This window comes from Oncorhynchus kisutch, linkage group LG20, assembly GCF_002021735.2.
Source record: "Oncorhynchus kisutch isolate 150728-3 linkage group LG20, Okis_V2, whole genome shotgun sequence".
In the NCBI taxonomy this organism is placed as follows: domain Eukaryota; kingdom Metazoa; phylum Chordata; class Actinopteri; order Salmoniformes; family Salmonidae; genus Oncorhynchus; species Oncorhynchus kisutch.
Window position 1 is genome coordinate 20,674,112 of NC_034193.2, and position 24,869 is coordinate 20,698,980.

The 24,869-nt window shown below is 42.2% G+C and overlaps 2 protein-coding genes across 3 annotated transcripts in view; both read right to left on the reverse strand.

Annotated features, from left to right (window-relative positions):
* Positions 1-17,660, reverse strand: part of mpp2b (MAGUK p55 scaffold protein 2b) — a 44,391-nt gene extending 26,731 nt beyond the window's left edge. The window contains exons 1-2 of one of the 2 annotated variants that reach the window (XM_020454583.2): positions 17,230-17,660; positions 7,814-7,895 (exon numbers count right to left, since the gene is read on the reverse strand). In XM_020454583.2, the coding sequence (XP_020310172.1) occupies positions 7,814-7,844 (31 nt within the window). In that variant the 5' untranslated portion in view covers positions 7,845-7,895; positions 17,230-17,660. The remainder of the gene's footprint in view (positions 1-7,813; positions 7,896-17,229) is intronic. The other variant, XM_031799632.1, reaches the window with a different exon arrangement.
* Positions 17,661-17,916: 256 nt separating this feature from the next.
* On the reverse strand, positions 17,917-24,433 carry LOC109865910 (peptide Y-like). The gene is made up of 4 exons (XM_020454415.2): positions 24,126-24,433; positions 21,791-21,978; positions 18,424-18,504; positions 17,917-18,170 (listed from the first exon to the last, which is right to left on the reverse strand). Exons 2-4 carry the CDS (start codon positions 21,976-21,978, stop codon positions 18,146-18,148), a joined length of 294 nt encoding a protein of 97 aa, XP_020310004.1. The 5' UTR covers positions 24,126-24,433; the 3' UTR covers positions 17,917-18,145.
* Between the last annotated feature and the right edge of the window lie 436 nt (positions 24,434-24,869).

A 24,869-nucleotide genomic window follows, 5' to 3' on the forward strand; every position in this document is an offset into this window, starting at 1 on the left:
CCCTGGTGGCGTAGTGTGTTACTGATGGTAGGCTTTTTACTTTAGTCCCAGCTCTCTGCAAGTCATTCACTAGGTCCCCCTGTGTGGTTCTGGGATTTTTGCTCACCGTTCTTGTGATCATTTTGACCCCACGGGGTGAGATCTTGCGTGGAGCCCCAGATCGAGGGAGATTATCAGTGGTCTTGTATGTCTTCCATTTCCTAATAATTGCTCCCACAGTTGATTTCTTCAAACCAAGCTGCTTACCTATTGCAGATTCAGTCTTCCCAGCCTGGTGCAGGTCTACAATTTTGTTACTGGTGTCCTTTGACAGCTCTTTGGTCTTGGCCATAGTGGAGTTTGGAGTGTGACTGTTTGAGGTTGTGGACAGGTGTCTTTTATACTGATAACAAGTTCAAACAGGTGCCATTAATACAGGTAACGAGTGGAGGACAGAGGAGCCTCTTACAGGTCTGTGAGAGCCAGAAATCTTGCTTGTTTGTAGGTGACCAAATACTTATTTTCTTAATTCATTAAAAATCCTACAATGTGATTTTCTGGATTTTTTTTCTGATTTTGTCTGTCATAGTTGAAGTGTACCTATGATGAAAATTACAGGCCTCTCATCTTTTTAAGTGTGAGAACTTGCACAATTGGTGGCTGACTAAATACTTTTTCGCCCCACTGTATGTGTGTAACACCTCCTGACAGTCAGATATTCCCAACCCCCCCCTTCCCTGTTGAGAACACAACAAACCCTCTGAAGGGCCTGCAGTATACCAGCCACTGAAATCACAACAACATCTCCATGGTGATGGTCATTGTGCCCTGTCTGCGTGCCTTAGAAGGGCTCAGACCTCATTACCAAGCTGAAGGTCATCAGTCCAGACAACAACCAGTGATATTTAGTGACATTTCACTCTTGCACCTCCCATTATATTGAATGGTAGTATGTCCAGAAAAAGATGACAGGGTTGAACAACAGCTCTATTATATGATGGCTGTCAGGAAGGTAACAGAAAAATGTGTAGCGTAGACACACTTTGTTTTTATAATGACAATTATAATCTATAATTGTGCAATAAGGCCCGAGGAATGTGCGGTATATGGCCAATATACCACGGCTAACGGCTGTTCTTATGACGCAACGCAGAGTGCCTGGACACAGCCCTTAGCAGTGGTATATTGGGCATATACCACCAACCATTGCTATTATAAACCAGTTACCAACATAATTAGAGAAGTAAAAATAAATGTTTTTTCAGACCTGTGGTACACGGTCTGATATACCACAGCTGTCAGCCAATCAGCATTCAGGGCTCGAACCGCCCAGTTTATAATAACATTTCAATAGCAACATGACACCATTGTGTCACCAAACCATCCATATTTGGGTCTTTGAAAATGGCTATATAAAACCCAGGTTTTATTGTTAGGATAACCAAACCACATAATCAAATCCGGATCACTCAGAAATAATACACTCAACAGTGCTGTCTATGGCTCCACACTTTTATTACTGACATTTGGGACATGTGATTGAGTATTCATCTGACAGGTCCTGGTCCAGAGAGGGCAGAGAGAGACGGATGTTATTTGAAGGTTGTGTCTCTGTCGGTGACACTCCCGAATGTGACCGCTCTGTGAAGCGCACAGTTGCATCTGAACAACAGCGAATACAAAAAGCACCAGGTAGGAGGGAGCTCCTCAATGAAGAACTAATGTGAAAGTACTGACAGACTGTCTTGCCTGTCACGTCAACTACTATTAGGAGATACAGTTGAAGTCGGAAGTTTACATACACCTTAGCCAAATACATTTAAACTCAGTTTTCACAATTCATGACATTTAATCCTGGTAAAAAATTCCCTGTCTTAGGTCAGTTAGGATCACCACTTCATTTTAAGAATGTGAAATGTCAGAATAATAGTAGAGAGAATGATTTATTTAAACTTTTATTTCATTCATCACATTCCCAGTGGCTCAAAAGTTTACATACACTCAATTAGTATTTGGTAGCATTGCCTTTAAATTGTTTAACTTGGGTCAAACATTTTGCGTAGCCTTCCACAAGCTTCCCACAATAAGTTGGGTGAATTTTGGTCTATTCCTCCTGACAGAGCTGGTGTAAACTGAGTCAGGTTTGTAGGCCTCCTTGCTCGCACACACTATTTCAGTTCTGCCTACAAATTCTCTATAGGATTGAGGTCAGGGCTTTGTGATAGCCACTCCAATACCTTGCCCTTTTAATCCTTAAGCCATTTTGCCACAACTGTGGAAGTATGCTTGGGGTCATTGTCCATTTGGAAGACCCATTTGCGACCAAGCTTTAACTTCCTGACTGATGTCTTGAGATGTTGCTTTAATATATCCACATCATTTTCCAGCCTCATGATACCATCTATTTTGTGAAGTGCACCAGTCCCTCCTGCAGCAAAGCACCCCCACAATATAATGCTGCCACCCCCACAACATGATGATGCCACCCCCGTGCTTCACGGTTGTGATGGTGTTCTTCGGCTTGCAAGCTTCGTCCTTTTTCCTCCAAACATAACGATGGTCATTATGAATGACCCCCCAGTCCAGCATATTTCCACATAACAGAGAGAAACACAGCTAAAAAGAAACAGAGAAGGATGGAGGGATAAAAAGAGGTATGAATGAACAAAAACAACAAACAACCAACCAAACGACCGACCCGTGACGCTATACAAACTAGTGCTGACAGGCAACTAAACATAGACAAGATCCCACAACTAACAATGGGGAAAATGGCTACCTAAAAATTATCCCCAATCAGAGACAATGATAAACAGCTGTCTCGGATTGGGAACCATATCAGGCCAACATAGACATACAAAAACCCTAGATGACAAAAACCCTAGACATACAACAACTAGAGTACCCACCCTAGTCACACCCTGACCTAACCAAAATATATAGAAAAACAGAGAATCTAAGGTTAGGGCGTGACAGTAGGCCTTGAAATACATCTACAGGTACACCTCCAATTGACTCAAATGATGTCAATTAGCCTATCAGAAGCTTCTAAAGCCATTACGTAATTTTCTGGAATTTTCCAAGCTGTTTAAAGGCACAGTCAACATAGTGTATGTAAACTTCTGACCCACTGGAATTGTGATACAGTGAATTATAAGTGAAATAATCTGTCTGTAAACAATTGTTGGAAAAATGACATGTGTCATGCACAAAGTAGATGTCCTAACCGACTTGCCAAAACTATAGTTTGTTAATAAGACATTTGTGGTGTGGTTGAAAAACGAGTTTAATGACTCCAACCTAAGTGTATGTAAACGTCCGACTTCTACATCTCGACCTCACTGTGTTGTACAGCAGTACGTACCTCAAGCGTCATCTTATTCACTCCTCCATCACCTCTCTCTCTCTCTTGTTGTTTATTTAATGTATAGTACAATTACTTATGATCGTCAACGCAACATTTTGTCTAACAAAGGCATATAATTCCAGTACGTCCTGTGAAAGCTTCAACGCATTCAGTTGTGCGACTGACCAGGTATCCAATTTCCTTTACGTTCCATTTCGACCACTATCCATTTGTACAGTGACACATTTCCTTGCAGTATAGCATGCAATAAATGCAACATGAATTAATACCATCAATTATGGATAGAATCTATAAGAGCACGTCCCCCACACACTGAGAGCACATACAGTATTATCAATGTACTATCATTCAGTTTACTTCTATGGGAGGCCGTCACTATCTATCTCCTGGTTATTGTAACGCACGGCCATTTACTGTTACGGGCAGCCATATTTGTCATGAAGAGTATAATGGTTATTATCATAGAAATAGAATGAAATAGATTGGTTCTATTTCTATGGCTATATGAGGGCTCTGCGTAAAGTAGTACATGTTTTCTCTCTACGCACTCTCTCATTTTCCTTCAGTCATAAGGGACATTGAATCTATACATACAATAGTTTAGCTAGTATGTCATAATTCCACTTGATCAATGGTCAAAGTAAAGGACAGGAACACCATACAACATGATAAGTAGAGTCCCATATGCTTGAGATTCCGCTGTTAGTTATTTCTGACATTGGATGAATACAGTTTCACACCTTAGCAATGAGTCTCGCACCTCCACACCCTATTGCCTTCGGTACTCATTTGTCTCGCTTGTATCTCCCAGATAGCTCATAATTCTCACAACCACACTACACTTCTATTTCTACACCAAAACATACAGGGAGTAAGTGGAACCCATCCAAACATAGATGAACCATAGAATCCAAACCCGCATCCCTTCACCATAGATGAACCATAGAATCCAAACCCGCATCCCTTCACCATAGATGAACCATAGAATCCAAACCCTCATCCTTTCTATGACCCCTATCAACAGAGTGCAAACCCTCATCCTTTCACCATAGATAAACCATTAAAACCCCAATCCTTTCACCATAGATAAACCATTAAAACCCCAATCCTTTCACCATAGATAAACCATTAAAACCCCAATCCTTTCACCATAGATAAACCATTAAAACCCCAATCCTTTCACCATAGATAAACCATTAAAACCCCAATCCTTTCACCATAGATAAACCATTAAAACCCTAATCCTTTCACCATAGATAAACCATTAAAACCCCAATCCTTTCACCATAGATAAACCATTAAAACCCTAATCCTTTCACCATAGATAAACTATTAAAACCCGAATCCTTTCACCTTAGATAAACCATTAAAACCCTAATACTTTCACCATAGATAAACCACTAAAACCCTCATCCTTTCTATGACCCCCATCACCATCATCAGCATCACCCCATCCGCCTGTCCTTACCTTTCCCACTGAGCTCCAGGCACTCCAGGGACAGGACAGAGTTCTCCAGGGAGAACCTTCAAAACAGGCTGCCAGCCGTGTGGTACACACACACCTCCATGACACACACACACACACACACACACCTAGCGACGACTTACACACTTACACCTGAGACAGCCTGAGAGAAGCTCCTCTCACCCTCTCTCCTCTCCTCCCCTCCTTCAGAGCGCCTCTCTCTCCTCTTCCTCCTCTTCCTCCTCCCCCTCTCAATACCTGCAGCTCCTGAGAGCTGCCAAGGATGACTGAGCCTCTCCCCCTGAATGGAAGCCTCTCAGAGCAGAGAGGAAGGGGGAGAGAGAGAAATAAAGGGGGAAAGAGGAGGGATAGAGTGATGCATCTCACGTAGGAGGTGCGATGCTTGGAAAGGAAGGGGGAGTCAAGGCACAATGATCTTCTACTAGCCACTACCGTGTGTGTGTGTGTGTGTGTGTGTGTGTGTGTGTGTGTGTGTGTGTGTGTGTGTGTGTGTGTGTGTGTGTGTGTGTGTGTGTGTGTGTGCGCGCGCGTGTGTTGGAAGGAAGGGAGGGAGGGAGGGAGGGAGGGAGGGAGGGAGGGAGGGAGGGAGGGAGGGAGGGAGGGAGGGAGGGAGGGAGGGAGGGAGGAGGGAGGGAGGGAGGGAGGGAGGGAGGGAGGGAGGGAGGGAGGGAGAATCTTCTGATTGGTGCTTATATCAAGAACGTCCTTCCTGTTTAGTGACATCATCATGGTTCACCACACATTGGCCGTGTCCTGATTCTCCACCCTACACTTGGACTCTTTCCCGTATGAATTTAACACTGATGAAAACTCCTTCCAACCAATCCTATACCTTTAAATTCATGACAGGAGTGTGCAAGTGCACGCTTCTGGGAAAGGGTGAAGAATCGAGATGTTGCAAAAATCCAAGTAATAAGAGAGACTGGGTAAGCTATGAAACTCAATAAAGTATTCCTCTGTGTTGTATTATGGCTGTAGCTAGCTATTAGCATTATGCTCACGAAGCAGTGCACATAAAAACATTCGGCTTCATTGACCGAGTGCATGAACCACCTCCTCGCTTCAAATCCAAATGTAATTGTAACCGGCTGCATATCAGCGCCAAACAATAGCCATACTATAAAATGCTAACTTTTTTGATAACTGGGAGACAAGAAATTGTTCCGAGGCACAATTTATTCTTGGTTACAGAAAACGTCCATCAGGGAGATCTCCCCCTTGGCTAGTTTACAATCAGAGATTGACATGCGGGCCATTTCTAAATACAGATTTAATGCACATTCAATATCTCAGGGGTGTTGAACTGCCATAAATCTAAATTCCCCTCCTCACCTCGCCTGCTCAAACTCATGAGCTACATATACTTCACATCAGATGCCATACAACTTTCGGTAATACATTGAGTCAGCCAGCCATTGGTGAAAACACTTCAAACGAGAGAATTTCCCCTCTCTTCCATCTCCCAATGGTGAGATAAACAAATTGTCTCTGTCTTTGTCATTGTGTATATGTCTGTCTTGTGTCCCTGTCCTTGTCAATGTCCTTCTCCCACTCCCTCTCTCTGTCCAATAGCAAACACAGAAATCAGCCCACAATCAGCGAATTGAAAGGATTTATTTGAAGAGAAATCAGCCCACCCAATCTCAAAACTCCCAAACCCCCATCTAACCCCAACACTAATACCCACTAGAGAAGCCACATGGGGGGGGGGATCCTTCCAGACAGCCGGACTGATAAGTCTGAGTTTGAGTCCGAATTCACTGCTTCATTAGGCACATCATTAAGTCACATTAGAGGAGTGGAGATAACTTGCAGGGCCCCACGTGATAAACTGTCCCTACCTGCTCTATCTCTCTCCATATCTCTCTCTCTCTATCTCTCTCCCTATCACTCTCCCTATCTCTCTCCCTATCTCTCTCCCTATCTCTCTCTCCCTATCTCTCTCTCCCTATCTCTCTCCCTATCTCTCTCCCTATCTCTCTCTCTCTATCTCTCTCCCACTTCACCGCTTTACCTCTTTTTATCCCTCCATCCTTCTCTGTTTCTTTTTAGCTGTGTTTCTCTCTGTTATGTGGAAATATGCTGGACTGGGGGGTCATTCATAATGACCATCGTTATGTTTGGAGGAAAAAGGACGAAGCTTGCAAGCCGAAGAACACCATCACAACCGTGAAGCACGGGGGTGGCATCATCATGTTGTGGGGGTGGCAGCATTATATTGTGGGGGTGCTTTGCTGCAGGAGGGACTGGTGCACTTCACAAAATAGGTGGCATCATGAGGTAGGAAAATGATGTGGATATATTGAAGCAACATCTCAAGACATCAGTCAGGAAGTTAAAGATTGGTCGCAAATGGGTCTTCCAAATGGACAATGACCCCAAGCATACTTCCAAAGTTGTGGCAAAATGGATTAAGGACAACAAAGTCAAGGTAGTGGAGTGGCCATCACAAAGCCCTGACCTCAATCCTATAGAACATTTGTGGGCAGAACTGAAAAAGATTGTGTGAGCAAGGAGGCCTACAAACCTGACTCAGTTACACCAGCTCTGTTAGGAAAAATGGGACAAATTTCACCAAACTTATTGTGGGAAGCTTGTGGAAGGCTACACAAAACATTTGACCCAAGTTAAACAATTTAAAGGCAATGCTACCAAATACTAATTGAGTGTATGTAAACTTCTGACCCACTGGGAATGTGATGAAAGAAATAAAAGTTTAAATAAATCATTCTCCCTACTATTATTCTGACATTTCACATTCTTAAAATAAAGTGGTGATCCTAAATGACCTAAGACGTGGAATTTTTTACTAGGATTAAATGTCATGAATTGTGAAAACAGAGTTTAAATGTATTTGGCTAAGGTGTATGTCAACTTCCGACTTCAACTGTACACACACACACAGACACACACGTTTCACCACTTTCTCACCATCTCTATCTCTTTCTATCGCTCCGTCACGCTGAGGCCAAGCCACTTACCAGAGTCCGAGCTGGATGATGCCACGGGCATTTTGGAAATCTGGTCTTCCCAAATCCTCTTCTTTGAATCTTGTTAGGTCAGCTGGAGAGAGAGAATGAGAGAGGTAGGGAGAAGAACATGGTAAACAAACATGAATTATTCATCAGTTATGAAAACGACCATCCTCAATCACCCAACTGGAGAAATGGACCAAGAGGAGGGAGGGACTATAGGAGAAGCAGACAAAAAGCAGTAGAGGGACACTGAGGGAGTTCTCCCTCATGTTATTTACGCCCACCCCAGTCCCAGTATAGTTCCCATGCCCACACATGCCCATTCCCCTGTTGTCAGTGTCTAATTATAGGTAACACCCACACTGTCCAACTCAGTTTCCACGAAGTCAACTATAGCTAGTTAAAGAGATTGGCTACAGTAAGCAGGATAACATGTTGTACTAGCTTGGAGAGGATCGTTAAGGCATCTGATTGAACCCATTGGCATTACGCTTAATGTCATCAGGAACTGACTGGAGAGGCTCAACAACTTCAGACATGTTCTAAATAAATGGTTTGCGGATGGATTTGTGAAGAAGAGTCCTAGAATTGTGTTACATTACAGCAGTGAGAAATCAAGGACAAATAGCAACGGATTGAAGAGTCGAGTGAGACATTAGTGTGTGAGAGAGCTAGAGAGAGAGAGAGAGAGAGAGAGAGAGAGAGAGAGAGAGAGAGAGAGAGAGAGTGAGTGAGAGAGAGAGAGAGAGAGGGAGGGAGAGAAGGAGAGAGAGAGAGAGAGGGAGAGAGAGAGAGAGAGAGAGAGAGAGAGAGAAAGAGAGAGAAATGAAACAGAGGTGGAAAAAGTGAAGTCGATGAGGGAGAACAGCATCCAATAATGCTAATGCCTGGTTGCCATGACAATATACAGCAGACTGTGGTCAGGGTGAAGGGGTGGTAGCCAAATTGGAGGGAAAGTCTATCATTCAACCGCCTCATCACATACACACACACACACACGCACACACACACACACACACACACACACACACACTTCCTACAGTATAAAGCACAAAGGCACAATCATCATCTAAAAAGTGTGTGTCTATGCAGATGAGTATATTACCACCACATCAACACTTAGACAGAAGCTCGAATTGTAGTTCCTGCTGTGCCATTGAAACACACTGAAACCCAGAGTGTGAAATATACTCTACCACTGCCCAGGGCTTTGTATAACTCTGATCTACGCAGATCAGGCTCTTAAAACATTCACACCAGTTCACCCCCCCCCCCCCCACCCCCCCAGCATATCCCTCCCTCCCCAGCCCTCCGGTGTTCACACTGGGAAATGACAGAGCACACAGGCAAGCACACACACGATAAAGCACACACAGACGCGCACACACACACATACAGTTGCTCTCTCACACATAGACGCACAACATACACGCACACACAAATGACAGAGCTTGTTAAAAGTATGCAGGCAGCTTGCAGGCAGCCTTGGCCATGCTTGAGCTGGGTTTACAGAGGGTGAAGAGAGAGAGAGAGGGGTCAGCATTTTCCTGCTTTATTTCGCCAGCTCTCTCCCTCTCTTTTTTTCCGGAGCGTTTCTTATACAGGGGCAAAATCAGCCCAATGACGCTGCACACCGAATGATATAATTTTCTTAGCCTATTATGAAAACGGATGAAATTGTAATCAAGCGATTAAGCCTTTATAAAGCACTTTCCAATCTAAATAATACGGGTATATAAATGTACAATAGTTGCATTACATTCTACAACAGAGATCAGGGCCTGTAGCTGTGCTCCTGCTAGGTCTTTCTTATTGTGGGGACTGCTTTGTCTTTAGGTGTGATCCAAAGTCCCATGTTCTCTGTCATACTGAGCCCAGGTTACATCGACACCACAGCTGCTATGACATCATGCTCGCAGCGCAGGCCTGCAATCATCATCTCTACACCCTGCCAACCAATTAAGAGAAGCGCAACGCTGAAGTGGAGAGAAACACTGACACTGGGCCAGGGCCACACAAACAGAGGGATGGACGACAACAGGATTAACACAATCTCAGAGAGAGGAGTGCGAAACACTGAGGGTAGCATTTCTATTTCTATACAGTCATTTACAGGTCTCTGATATATATTTGTGAAAGGTTTTCTGTTACATAAGCTAGGTGTCTTGGATCCACATTTTGGCCAGGAGCCAGCACCTACTTTCTTAATGTGTGGTCCTGGCACACAGGTGTTATATCTACCCCCAACAGGTAGGTTGCACCTTAAATCTGTGATGCCAACACGCACACACACAAACCCTTTTTTCTCACCCACACACACTGTTACTGACAGACACAGACTCTTTGACACACACACACTCTGACAGAAACAGACACATACAAACGCACACACACATACACCACAACCAAATCCTAATCCACGCGTGGCTCGCGTCACGCCTAAAAATAACCCTGCCTGCACTCCCACAGGTTCCTCTCCTCCTCTCGTTGCATCACAGGGGGAAAGCGCTCGTATCCAAGACAACCGCAAGGACCTCTTTTCTTTTTTCCACTGGTTTGCCATGGCAACAAGGAAAAATGCGTAAAATAATAATAAGGGGAGAGGGGATTGCAATTGTACTCAATTGGGGAATAATGAAATGCAAATGGTAGTAGTTTAATGTGTCTCTGCTATTGTATTGTAGTTTTTATTTTTTTATATCAAAACAATACTGAGAATAAATTGTAGAGGGTGAACAGCACCATTGAAATCCAGAGTATTGCCTTCAAAATGAATCCCAGTGGAATCGATCACAGCACAGTGAGATACACAAGCTGGATCACAAGGCTTAAACGGCAGTTTAAAAAGGCCAACTCAGAGGTCTATGATGAAAGCTCTCAATGAGAAATGTCTTTGTGAACTTGCTCTCTCACCCGAAAGACTGATTAACTTGATTTCAGATTTCAGATATGTATCATGTCTCACCACAGTGCTTGAATAAACTTCAGGAGTGTGTGTCTAATTGTACACTTTATATAGTTTATATTCAGGTCCACTGGTGCAATATTTGAGTGGCAAGCGTATGGTGTATTTGGTCTGGGGCCGGGGCGGTATTCATATAGTGTCTTAGAGTAAGAGTGCTGATCTACGATCAGTTTTGCCTATTAGATCATAATGAATGTAATTACATGGACAGGAGGGACCTGATCCCACTCTGACACCGGCCCTGATTTCTCCATGAAAAACTAAAGGTAGAGAATTACAGAACATTTATAAGGAGCTTTTAAATAACAGATTAAAGGTTTGACTTATTTACTTAAGAGCTGTGAAATCAGGTGTGACCTAAATTCCTCCTTAACAAACTCAAACTTCTGTGAATCTGTGTCACACAACGGGAGCCCGAAATAACTTGAATTCACTACATCAAAACAAAAGATTATTTTGTAGGGAGGAGAAAGAAACTAATTGAAATGCCATTTGAAGCTAGTACGTGCCACATGGTCAACTGAGATCTGAGATCTGCATGTTCAACACTGTTTTCATTCTCACCACCTCATGTATATTGATGCACACAAAGTGCTACTATAGTTAGCTACTTAAATGTCAACAGTGATAGCCCCAACTCAACTGGAAAATAACATTTTAGCCACACACACACACACACACACACACACACACACACAATAGCCTTAGCAGTGAAGCAGTTCCACTGCCAGTATTTCAGTCAAGGTCCCTGTTGCTGGTAATTCAGTCAAGGAAGTACTGATTGAATAAGTCTGAGTAATGACAGGCCTTGGTTCAACGTCACCAACATAGCTCTTGACTAAAGACTAAAGTTTCTGACCAAATGTTACAGATAGGATATGGTACAGTACGATATGGTACACTATACGATATATTTAAGCAATAAGGCACGAGGGGGTGTGGTATATGGCCAATGAACCACGGCTAAGGGCTGTTCTTAGACATGATACATTGCGGTATATTGGCCATATACCACATTGCGGTATATGTACCACATATACCACATTGCAGTATATTGGCCATATACCGTAGCCGTGGTACATTGGCCATATACCACAAACCTCCGGGTTGCCTTATTGCTATTATAAACTGGTGATCCACTAATTAGAGCAATAAAAATACATGTTTTTTTCATACCCGTGGTATTCGGTCTGATATACCACAGCTGTCAGCCAATCAGCATTCAGGGTTCTAGCCACCCAGTTTATAATACACGATATACAATACAGTATAATATGATCAGATACGATATGAGGTCTTCAAAGGCAAAGCTGTGATATGAAACTCTAGTCACAAAGTTTCTAAACCCTGAGGTGCAACATCGTTAGGCTTCCGGGAACACTTGCGAAACAGACCAAGCAAGCCAAGCCGGGATTTGGGGGTTTGAGAAATCAGTAACCACATTTCCATCCACAAATGTTATGCGAGTAAAGTCATACCATATAATAAAACATCCTGACAGCTGTGATGGAAACAGGAAGTCTAGGTACAATGTTATAAGAGCAGACAGATCATTTGTTCGTTCGACATGATGGGCTCTTTTTGCATCTTTAAAATGAAGTGTGCGAGAAATGGCAATGGACATGCCTTAACGCGCAAATGTTGATATAATAAACATCATATCAAAGTAAATTTAGAGTCACGCGGTGATATATTGTGTGTTCCTCCCACTATGATTTGGGAAAGCATGCAATTTATTAGGCTACAGATTAGATAAAGTATGATGGAACTTTCAAGGGGTGGTGAAAGTGCACGGTGATGAGCTTGATGCTCCGTTCCAATAAGAGGGTCTTATTATGGTGACATCGCTCTTATTCATAATAATCTCATCGTGTAGACTAGCCAACCTGCACAGCCAAACCGCACTGTATCTGTGAGCTGTTGGCTAGAGCACAGGTGCCAAAACCAGAGTAGGTACATTTACTATTTAACGCAACAGTTTTTGCGATGGAATTGAAAATGTGATGGAAACACATAAGAACGTTAGATTTTTATTCGGTACATGAAAACTTAACATGTTGTGTGCACTACCTCATCCTGCACTCATTTGTATCCGCAACAAGTCCCTTTGGTGGAAACACCACTGGTGGGAATATAGGCATATTTTCTTCATGGGGATTTTAGAATATTCGCTTTCAAATCTGTCGCTAATTGGATGGAAACAGGTGGTAAGAAAGGTCAAAAATCATTCCTTAGTTGTTAGTTTTCCCAAAATCCAAAGGCACAACTTACATCCGAGAAAAGTAATTAGTTGAACATGTTATTACTCCAGCTCATGAAAGTGACAAACTGACACGTTTTAATTTCCGTCAAAAACAACTTTATATCGAAGGAGTGCCTTTGATTTGACAACCTGCACACGCACAGTTTAGAGCGAGACAACATGTTTTTGCACATGAGTTTAGCTAGCCAACATCACCATGACATCACCTACAAGTGTGATCGGGGAATTCTATTGGAGAAGTAGCTTCTGCCTATCTTTATACTATACTGTCTTGGATCTAGTGGCCCTGAGTTTTTCCAGAGCACATGAGCTCACCTCAAGTAAAACTCCTGTCCCTATAGAGCCAATCCATACAAAAGAATGCAGTAGTCCAGCCCATTTTACAGTAGCTGTGTCACCATGGTTACGAACCCTAAATTCATCCAGACTGATCTGTTGTGGTAGTGACAGGGGTGGCATAAGCATAGTTTACACTGCAGGCCCTAATACTCAAATCAGTTGTTAAAATCCGTTTTGGAACTGACTGTCCAATCAGCAAGTTAAAAGTGACCAAATCGGATTACACTAGTTGTCATAGTAACGACTGGTGTGTGCGCTGTGGTGTAAACTGATTGGTGGTGGTGCTCGTGCTTTCTATAATTCCTTATGTAGCAAGCTAAAGTGACAACAGTGCCTGCCATGGACGTTTTCCAGTTGCTTTAAATGTGGGGCGAAGGACGGAGGGGTGCCACTGGAATAGATGCGTTACACCGTCGCCGGTTAGACCCACATAGCCTGGTTCCTCTCTAGGTTTCTTCCTAGGTTTTGGCCTTTCTAGGGAGTTTTTCCTAGCCACCGTGCTTCTACACCTGCATTGCTTGCTGTTTGGGGTTTTAGGCTGGGTTTCTGTACAGCACTTTGAGATATCAGCTGATGTACGAAGGGCTATATAAATAAATTGGATTTTGATTTGATTTGGTTAATCTCTATGCCGACTCACCGTGCCTACAATGGAGGCCCTACCAAATTTGGTGGATAAATGAAGAAGCAGAAAAAAACAGTCAGTGGGGAGGAAGTCATTGACTTTTATTGAAGCAGAGGTCCGTGGGGCGACGCACAATTGGCCTAGCGTCATCCGGGTTAGGGAGGGCTTGGTCGGTAGGGAAGTCCTTGTCTCATCGCGCACCAGCGACTCCTGTGGCGGGCCGGGAGCAGTGCGCGCTAGCCAAGGTTGCCAGGTGCACGGTGTAGCCTCCGACACATTGGTGCGGCTGGCTTCCGGGTTGGATGCGCGCTGTGTTAAGAAGCAGTACGGCTGGTTGGGTTGTGTATCGGACCTTCGTCTCTCCCGAGCCCGTACGGGAGTTGTAGCGATGAGACAAGATAGTAGCTACTACAACAATTGGATACCACGAAATTGGGGAGAAAAATGGGTAAAAATAAATAAATAAATTTGCATTATACAAATGATTTCTAAGTATGTTCCCGGCCCCCTGACCATCCGCTCAAGAAAACAAGTTGATGATCCCTGCAGTAGGGGGGGGATCTTGTTTCATGCATTTACTTTACGCCTGCTAACTTAGGTTACCACATCAAAACATTATAGTTGTGAGATTTGAGGCTGCCCTAGGCCCTGCTTAAATATTTTAGAGCTCCTTCCTTCCTTAACCACTGATCTGACACGGTTGGATTGGTGAATGAATAAACTGGTTACCTTGCAGTCATTGCCTCAAGGAAGAAGAGAAGTAAGGATAGAAGGAGGAAGTGAGGGAGGCTTAAGACTGTGGGAGAATCTCAATTAGATTTCCTCTATTCCTCAAGTCCTATCTTCTCCTCGCCTCCTTTTGAAAAAGGTCCAAGTTAATCAAGGTGAGGAGGAGAGGAAATGTGGAAACAAATGCGCTTGTATATGAAATGAGGCTACCCTACTGTAGTGTGTCATCGGGCAAATTATGTTTACAGATTTAGAACCCCAAAATACATCTGTAAAATGGTCAAATGAAATGTAGCTAGTTGTGCAAGACATTAATAAATGGATAAGTAGCATGTTGTTTTTAAATGTGTGCATGATTTTCTCATCCGATAAAACAACAGCTGTTTCAAAGGGGGTGTGGCGGATTTCAAAACTCTTCCACAGTAGGATACACCTGAACATCCTTCGCCGGGGGAGGCAATCCAGTAGAGGAGCAAACTCCTCAATTTGCCTCTTATTAATTAACGAATTGACACTCCTTCATATGGCGACTACTTATCGGTTTCCCGGTCACAGAGGAGAGGATGACAGAGGAGTCTAGGAGAGGACATACTTTTTTACTAATTGAGAATCACCCCAAATCTGCCAGTGTTTTCATGCTGTGTAAGGAAGTGCTTAGGTCACATTTCTGTGGAGCTCATTGATCGTGCAGCATCACACAGCTGTCAAACCCGCCAAAAATCATGTTGCAGCTGCAAGTTCTCAAAAGGGAGACTATTAAGAAGGATGAAGTTCCTTTAAGCTGAGCTAAAAGCACTCCAGAATAAGACCTATCACAGTTTTGATGTGTAACTCCGCCAGAGTGATTTGGAAAAACTGTATTAGAAGACTTGAATAACTGCTGAAGCTCATCTCAACCCAAACACCTAATATGATATGATCTATGATTTTAGACATAACCATCTCAATGTAAGTTTGAGTGTAAAGTAACAAAGGACACTATGATGGTTGAAAAGGACCTCTCTTCCTGCCAGCCGTGTCCTTAGTACTCATTCAGTAGACGAGACCAGGGTTTCCCAAACTCGGTCCTGGGGCCCCCCCTGGGTGCAGGTATGGTTTTTGCCCTAGCACTATACAGCTGATTCAAATAATCAAAAGCTTGATGATGAGTTGGTTATTTGAATCAGCTGTGTAGTGCTAGGGGGGGGGGGGGTAGGACAGAGTTTGGGAAACCCTGGGCTAGACTACACCCTCTCCCAATTACCTTGTTAGAGAATATGTCAAAAATGAATGTGTTTACATCATGGTCCCATCCACCAGGTATGATGTTCTGACTGAATGGTAAGGTTGAGTTTCCATGTTATTTCAACAAAACATATATTTGTGGAAAACTGATTGGAATTGCTAAAAGTCAAAAATGTAAAGGGAAAAAAATTCGCCAAACATTTGATCTAAATCCAATGACGGTGAAATGTTTTGTTGATTTCTCCTTAGTTGACAACTGAACCAACCTGATGTTGAACTGAAGTCTGTGCCAAGTACGGAATTGCAGGAAATAAACTCTAAAATGTATATGTTTTGCTCAACTGTCAAAAGGGGAGCCGCTAAAGTGTTTTGCTCGCAAACGCCCATCCCTGGGTTAAAGTGTTTGCTTGACAGTCGTGGACCCGAGTTCGAGTCCCGGTCGGGGCTACCCCTCATATTTGCTACAATGTCATTACCCAATAAGCTACTGTAGGCTATTACTCTCAGAACCAAATGACACATTATCATTTGTTTGTTTATTCATATATTCACATTAAAACTGAAAGAGAAATGTGGTGCGTAGGGAGTGACGTGAGCATGCACCAGGGAACAGGTGCACATGATGTCCGATCCGACTATCCGTAATGGCTACATAAGGTCTGGAATTCTGCTATTGTAAAACAGCCATTCTCTCCCAGTCACAAGTACATTTCCAAGAGTATGATTGATAATCCATCATTAACTTGTAAAGTCAGTGATAGTATTCTAATTCACAAGCGCAAAGGATGGAAGACCGGACACGGGTTAGACTACATTGTATCTCCTCACACAACTTGGCAGCTATTGAGTGCCGTACGTGGGATAAGAAAATAAATCAGAAATAGCTTGTGCTTTTGCTTAAATGCTTTTCTCTTAGACTATTCCTCACCATCTGTGGGCTTTGTATGCACACCAATACGCTCCTGCGTAATAACCGTAGCCTAAGCTAGAGGAGGTAAAGTGCCAGGAATATACTATCATGTGCACGATCAACATGATTGATATTGCGATGCCACCACTATCAATAATTCACAATGTCCAATCCATTCATTCGTAATATGATAGATTCTAGCGTAAAACAAACCACCTGGTGCTACGGGCGCATCACCGCGGAATCACAATCGATTCTAAATAGCCGGGACACAAAGAAAACGATAGCGACAAGAAATTATCTTCTATATCAATAACCATTCTTTCTGTTCAACAAATCACTACTTTAGGAGCTCATGTTAGGTTACCTTGCTTCTGTTGCTCCCACTGTCCAATTCGAGACGAGAGCAAAGACGGCGCGGCTGAAATGTCAAATCCCTGAGCACCGTTGCTGAAGATTAAAGGGAAAACGGTATGTGTGCCACAGTGCAGAACCCACCGAACCGCGGTTTGAATGCTTCTTCTCGTGCAGGTCTTGAGTCTAGATGACTTAAATATCTAAATATCACACGTGATAAGACAGTGCAATATACAATGTACCATAAACAAAGTAAGGAAATAGTACACTATACTGTGTCCAAAAGTTTCAAAATGATGAGTTTCATCTTCAGCATAGGATACTGTATTAAAATGCTGATACTTCAATACATCCCTACTCTTTTTGAGACCGTTGTGAGGAATTATGGTAAATGTGTAGGCTGGCCACGTCCTGCAGCAAGGTCAGTAGAATATGTGGTCTAATGCATAAATTACAAGTCCCAATGGCAAATAACGTAGAGAGCATTTTCCTTGTAATATACTGTCACCTAGTGGTATGAATATGTCATAAACAATGATATTACTCTTGTAACCATGTTTAATAATAAGCCTGAAGTGGTGGTTGGTCTAGGATCATTTCCAATCATGGCTTTTGGATATAAATATTGGTTTGCTTATTTGTTGAGTCACAGAAACTGAAAGGCTTTCAACAAAATTCACTGTGACAAGATGTATTATAACACATTTATTTATTATTCATTGTTGAATTTAATTACAAATTATGTCAACAACCAAAAATAGACAATTATGTGTTGTAATGAGAGAGTGAGAAAGAGAGACAGAGATGTTGAAAATAAATAGTGGGCCACACAGTCCAGTGAAGGTTGCCAGTTGAGCAGCCTATTTGAGTTGTTGTAAGGCCCACCATTTGAGTGGAACAGCATGCCAGTGGGACGGGACCCAGATTTATCCGCGATCACTGCCACCCGAACTGTTAGAAAAAGACACAGAAAGTCAGTAGCTGGCCTTCCAAACTCACTAAACTCCATATCTAGTGATCAAACTTAGATATTGCTATCCAGTGTGGGCACTACTTTTAGGAATCTCTGAGTGGACTGTCACATTCCTACTGCGGGTGTATGCATGGGTCATGTTGATATACTCAAGGTATGATGAGTCTGTTGTAACAAAGAGCAGACAGTCACTTTGAATCACCCTTTCCCTCAGTCTCTTCATCCTCTCACCGTTGTGTTAAATCGCCTTCCGACTCATCTCTGAGCAGCAACCACCCCAGAGCTGACTCAGGTGCAGATCTCTTTCCATACCTATTGGACACAGAGACCATCACATGCTGTATGTCACCAAGAGATGTACATTACTTGCTGGAGTGTGCTAACAGGGGTCTTTAAGATCATATTATGTCCCCTTGTCGCGATGAATAGCCTGGCCACCTGATCGTTGACAGACCCATGAATTGCAAGGCACTACCTCAATTAGTCTTTCTGGGTTCTGGAAGAGAAGATCCAAGGTCCTTCCCTTCAGAACTCCTTCTCCAATGCGTTTTAAGAAAGAGGCGAGAGGATGCCAGGAATCGGAGAAACATTTATTGAGAAAGAGCCAAAGTTTCAAGAAACTACGCAGACATTAATGGTGTGAATACCCTACTGCCGGGTTCCCCAATAGGCAGCCCGTGGGCCGGTGATTTTATTTGGCCCACAAGTTTTCTGAGCAAAAAATATATATAATTTTCATTGTTGGACATAAGACTGTAAAATCAACAGGAAGTCAGCTCAAAGTGATTTTAATTTAGGAAATACAGTACCAGTCTAAAGTTTGGACACACCTACTCATTCCAGGGTTTTCATTTGTTTTGCTATTTTCTATATTGTAGAATAATAGTGAAGACATCAAAACTATTAAATAATACATATGGAATCATGTAGTAACCAAAAAAGTGTTAAACAAATATATTTGAGATTTGAGATTCTTCAAAGTAGCCACCCTTTGCCTTGTTCAATACACACTTAACCAGCATGGCTACCACAGCATTCTGCAGCGGAACACCATCCCATCTGGTTTGTGCTTAGTGGGACTATCATTTGTTTTTTAACAGGACAAGGTCCCAAAACACACCTCCGGGATGTGTAAGGGCTATTTGACCAAGGAAAGTGATGGAGTGCTGCATCAGATGACCTGGCCTCCACAATCACCCAACCTCAACCCAATTGAGATGGTTTGGGATGAGATGGGCCGCAGAGTGAAGGAAAAGATGCTAACAAGTGCTCAACATATGTGGGAACTCCTTCAAGACTGTTGGAAAGGAAAAGCATTCCACATTAAGCTGGTTGAGAGAATGTCATCAAGGCAAAGGGTGGAAACTTTGAAGAATCTAAAATATATTTTGATTTGTTTAACACTTTTTTGGTTACTACATGATTCCATATGTGTTATTTCATCGTTTTAAAGTCTTCACTAATATTCTACAATGTAGAAAATAGTACAAATAAAGAAAAACCTCAATGAGTTGGTGTGTCCAAACTTTTGACTGGTACTGTGTGTTCCCAAGTATTCCCACGCATAAATAGAGAGGCATATGTTTTTGTCAAAAACCATATCTGTTTGGGATTCTCGCTGTTCATTTGCAGTGTGCTAATGGTTTAGAACGATGTTCTGGCTCCTCGACCATCCGCCCAAGGAAAAATAGGGCAACGGCTGAATGTAATGTGGACCCTTGCCCTAGTGTGTGTACTCACTACTCGCCTATACCCTTTTTATCTCCAGAGGCAAGAACACATATCTCAAGCAATTAGCTCTAAACAAGGAGAGATTTTAAAGTCCAATGCCCAATGCTCAGCAAGGCAAGCAATCCTCGGTTCCACAGAGAGTGACACAGCTTTTAAATCATCTTTAAATCACTGAAATCAATGCTTTGCCAATGAGGAGTGAATCTCCCTTTGTGTGAGAACAAGAGGGGCTGAACTGCATGGCACACAGCCCTTGTAGTGCATTGACAGCTCCAGCCCACTTAAAGACATGCTCCGATATTTTGGCGACTAAGAAAGTATTTTTTAAACCTCCCGCTTTGCGCTGAATGTGTCCATGTGTAGTTCTCACATGCATAATCTATGAGCAGAATTACTGTCTTACCTCAATTAGCCACGAAATCCCTAGTTAGAAAGCAACTGTTTTCTTGAAGCTGTGCTGTGCATTTTTCCCTAAATTTCCCACCACGTGTGCCTGCACCCTAGGAATTTGAGTTCTAGCCAATGAGCTTCAGCCCCTCACATTTGAGTGACAGCTAGCAAGATGCCGGCCCAGTGTTATCCAATGAGGTTGCAGGGCGCGCCCAAAGGCTCAGTGGACACAGCACACAGAGACAGAGACAGAGACAGAGAGAGAGGGAAATGTCGTAGTGCACATATCTGCACAAATTGTTTTATTTTATTTAACCTTTTTTTAATCAGGCAATTCAGTTAAGAGCACATTCTTACTTACAAAGACGGCCACCTTGTAAAGCCCCCCCCCCCCCCCCCCCCCCCCCCCGCCCCCACACACACAAAACACAGCGACAGGACATTAACTTAATGCCTAGAGCAAAACCAGGCTCCTTTCCTTTTCTGTCCATACCATCATTATTTGAAATAACTACACTCTGTTCTCTAAATACTAATCTCTCTGTCTGTGTAATGCTGCTGCATATATGTCTTGCCAAAACTGGAATGAAGTTATGTTATAACAGTGTTCAGAACAACTGCCTGTTTGGAGTGCCAAGAAAATATCATTATCCTCAGGATTAATTCAAATATCTCTTGTCCCCTCAGAACTTCTCCCGTGACCTTGGCTATAGTGGTAATTTGACCCTCTTAAGAACATCAGCAACATTTGATTGGAATTTAGGTATTGGGATTTTTTTGTTGCCTTTGTATTCAAATTGAGTGAAGGAATATGCTATCAGTTTATTGATTGTCAGTAAGAGGTTCCATTCCCATAGAACTGGTTTGAGAAATTGTCCCCCCCCCTGCAATAGGCTGAAACATTGCATTATCTCTGACTCTCGTGCCATATCTAAGACAAGGTGTTCCCCTGTTGATAACATGTTAGCCTACAGAGTGCTGAACTCACTCACCTCTGTCTAGTGATGAGGTTGATGCAGTGTCGCAGACACACAGACTCAATTGTACTGAGAGACAGGGGCAAATCCTGTTGTGCTTTCCTTTTGCCCCCAAGGCACAGAGACAGGACATGAACTTGGAGAGCCAAGAGAATATCATTATCCTCAGGATTAATTAAAATATCTCTTGCCCCCTCAGAGCTTCTTCTGTGACCTTGGCTATAGTGGTAATTTAACCCTCTTCAGAATATCAGCAACATTTTATTGTAATTTGGCAGATGGGATTTTTTTTTTTACCTTTGAAAACAAATTTAGTGAAGGAATATGCTGAGTCTATTGATTGTCAGTGGGAGGTTCCGTTCCCATAAAACTGGTTTGAGAAATTGTTCCCCCCCCAATAGGCTGAAACATTGCATTATCTCGGACTCTCGTGCCATATCTAAGACAAGGTTTTCCCGTGTTGATAAAATGCTAACCTACAGAGTGCTGAACTCACTCACCTCTGTCTATTGATGAGGTTGATGTAGTGTCGCAGCGCTGTGTTGTATCTGGCCCATTCCTCCGGAGGCGCGTTGTCGTCGGGGCTCACCGGCTTGGTAAAGTAGGCATCCGTGAAAGTGCCCAGACAAACCAGCATGCCCAGGACGAGGACGACAAGGATCAACCAGGGTCTCAGTGTGTTGGCCATCTGTAAATAAAGAATGTAGGCTAGCATTTCCCTGACGTCTGCTGGACTTAAAGAAAAGTTGAACAAAAGCTTGGCATTCTTGGCATCAGAATCTCAAAGTTATCAGTTTTAAGCAAAGCTTTTTGATGACTCAGATGAGTAAGTCTTCGTCTTTTTGAAAGGAGTCTGTATCAGAGACACATTTGCAGTTGCACTGTCTATGGTGCTGAAATGTGCGCCAAAGTTGCTTACGAAATAAACCAATTGGTCTTCAACCTATTGATTCTACAATACTATGGAACATTATATTGTGTTAAGTAATGATAATGAAAGAATTGCTTACTCTTGCTAATTGCTACTGCAATTGCGGTGCCATTTGCGTCCTTTGCCTTTGCAACCATGAAAAACACTTTAAAATTACAAATACTTACACATCAAACACGTTTGAAAATCACTCATTACAAAGATATACAAGGACCTTGAACATTCCCTTCAGATTAGTGAATCCCATTTAGTCATTTAACGATTCCATTGATCATTTAGTGTGTCTAAATACAAACTGTCATGCGTGTTACTCAATTTAAATGAAGGGAAATTAAATTGTGAGCAAAATGGATTAATCATATCACTTTAGTAAATGAAAAGGTTAAAGGGTTAACGACCTTAGATTTGAGCATCTGTGGTGTTACTACTCCGAGGGTGAAGTCAGCATTATAGGGACACTTTTGGTAAATCGCTATGTAGACAATCAAAATCAGCCTACCCTACTCAAGTAATGTTTATTTTCATTAATTACGGTCTTAATCTACATGTTTATGATGAAAACAAGTGGATAATGGATTATTCAGTGGTTGCTACAATACCTAAAACAACATCAGACCCTTACTTTTGCTAAAGTGTGTCTTTCAGTTGCAGTGGGGCAATTGAGTAGATGAAGTGGGGCACTATTTTCTCATTAGAAATTAATGAATGTCCCACTTCACCTGCCACTTGCTATGAAATTATCAAAGAGGCATTGTAGAGGCTTATAAATAACACACTCTGTTTTAACAATTGTGTCAATGACATTATACTAGACCCTCTCCATGCCCTTGTAAAATGTATTTGGGAACCTTCCAAGCTCTTGGTGAAAATCGAACTAAAGGATTCTGCACAGTTTTTACTTGATCACAAAACAGCTCTATTATTCCACAAATGCATAAATCCTTACATAAATTGAGCCTATTTTCAATACTTACTTTCTTACATGTTATTGTCCTTAGTTTCTTTACTCCTCTTGTTATTTCCCTCTAATTTCTTCCACAATCATACTATACTGTTTATGTGCCGTATAGCGTCTAGTAGAATCCAGTTTGAGATGTTATAAACTACTAAAACAACATATGTTTATGTATTTTAGAATATATAAAGGGAATTCCTTCATTAGATACAAATGATGCAGAGTAAACATTCAGCAACAACCCAATAACAGTTGTAGTGATTGGGTTGCAAAATGACCGTAGTACAGCACCCTCAAGCATAAATGCACCACCACACCTGTAGGGTGTACGAAGCAGGATCAAGAAGTTAGCCAACTAGCTTCCCTAAATGTTCTGAATTAACTTTTTATTTTGGGCATGGTGTAATTGACTCAACAACCAAAAACGCATATCCAAGTTTAGCTTTCTTAATGAACCAGAAAATCAATAGTTATTTATGGTTGTTCATCAAAGTTAGCTGGGTAACTCATAGATCCTACTTTGTAGTATGCGCAAAGTTATCATAATGGTAAAAATTTGAATAGTCCATCTGTAAGTGGTCATACTATTAACAAACTGTTGATAAGCAACTGCTTCTTGAAGTTAGATTAGGGTTATAGGGTAATGTTTAGAATAAGGGTTATGATAAGGGCTAAGGTTAGAGTTATAGGGCTAGGGTAAAGTTTAGGGTTAGGGTTAGTAGATAGTTCAAATGTTACTGATAGTCGTCATTAAGCTGCCAAATTATTTGATTTAGAATGGATGATACCAATATAGCCTACATTTAAATAAAGAAAAATGTAGTTTATTATTTCCTAAATGGCATTGCCATCGCATTTCAAAAACGACCCAATTGTTAAAACTAATTCAACAGTCAAAACCTCCCAACTCAGCATAGTCACAGAGAGAAAAACGTAACTCATTACTCACTCTGCAGCAGGCTTGCTTGCTTCACCGGTTTTCACTATGTTCTGGTTGTGCGTTTTATTATTCCCAAATCGGGATGGTTTATATGGTCAAGGCTACCTGATGCGCGCGCCTTGAGACACGGCAAAGTCACGTTTTCAACTCAATCTACGCAAGCGAGAACGAGCGGAGTACGGAAGCACTGTTTCCCTATTGAAAATATCAAATCAAATTCTATTCGTCACATGCTTGTAAACAACAAGTGTAGACTAACAGTGAAATGCTTACTTACGGGCCAACCCAACAACGAATAGAGAAAGAAAATAGATAAATAATTTTTTTAAAGTGTATCACGTAATAATAAAAGCAACAATAAATATACAATGAGTAAAGATAACTTGGCTATGTACACAGGGTATCCGTAACGAGTCGTCTTGATTTCCTGCAAGACAGGAATGTCAGTGTTCTGCCATGGCCAGCGAAGAGCCCGGATCTTAATCCCATTGAGCATGTCTGGGACCTGTTGGATCGGAGGGTGAGGGCTAGGGCCATTCCCCCCAGAAATGTCCAGGAACTTGCAGGTGCCTTGGTGGAAGAGTGGGGTAACATCTCACAGCAATAACTGACAAATCTGGTGTAGTCCATGAGGAGGAGATGCACTGCAGTACTTAATGCAGCTGGTAGCCACACCAGACACTGACTTTTGATTTTGACCCCCCTTTGTTCAGGGACACATTATTCCATTTCTGTTAGTCACATGTATGTGGA

Coding starts and splice junctions, on each gene's coding strand:
- LOC109865910 (XM_020454415.2), bottom strand. CDS start 21,978: ATGGCCAACACACTGAGACCCTGGTTGATCCTTGTCGTCCTCGTCCTG. Junction 18,505..21,790: donor AACCTCATCAATAGACAGAG/GTGAGTGAGTTC, acceptor TGTGTCCAATAG/GTATGGAAAGAGATCTGCAC. Junction 18,171..18,423: donor GAAGGCGATTTAACACAACG/GTGAGAGGATGA, acceptor TTTTTCTAACAG/TTCGGGTGGCAGTGATCGCG.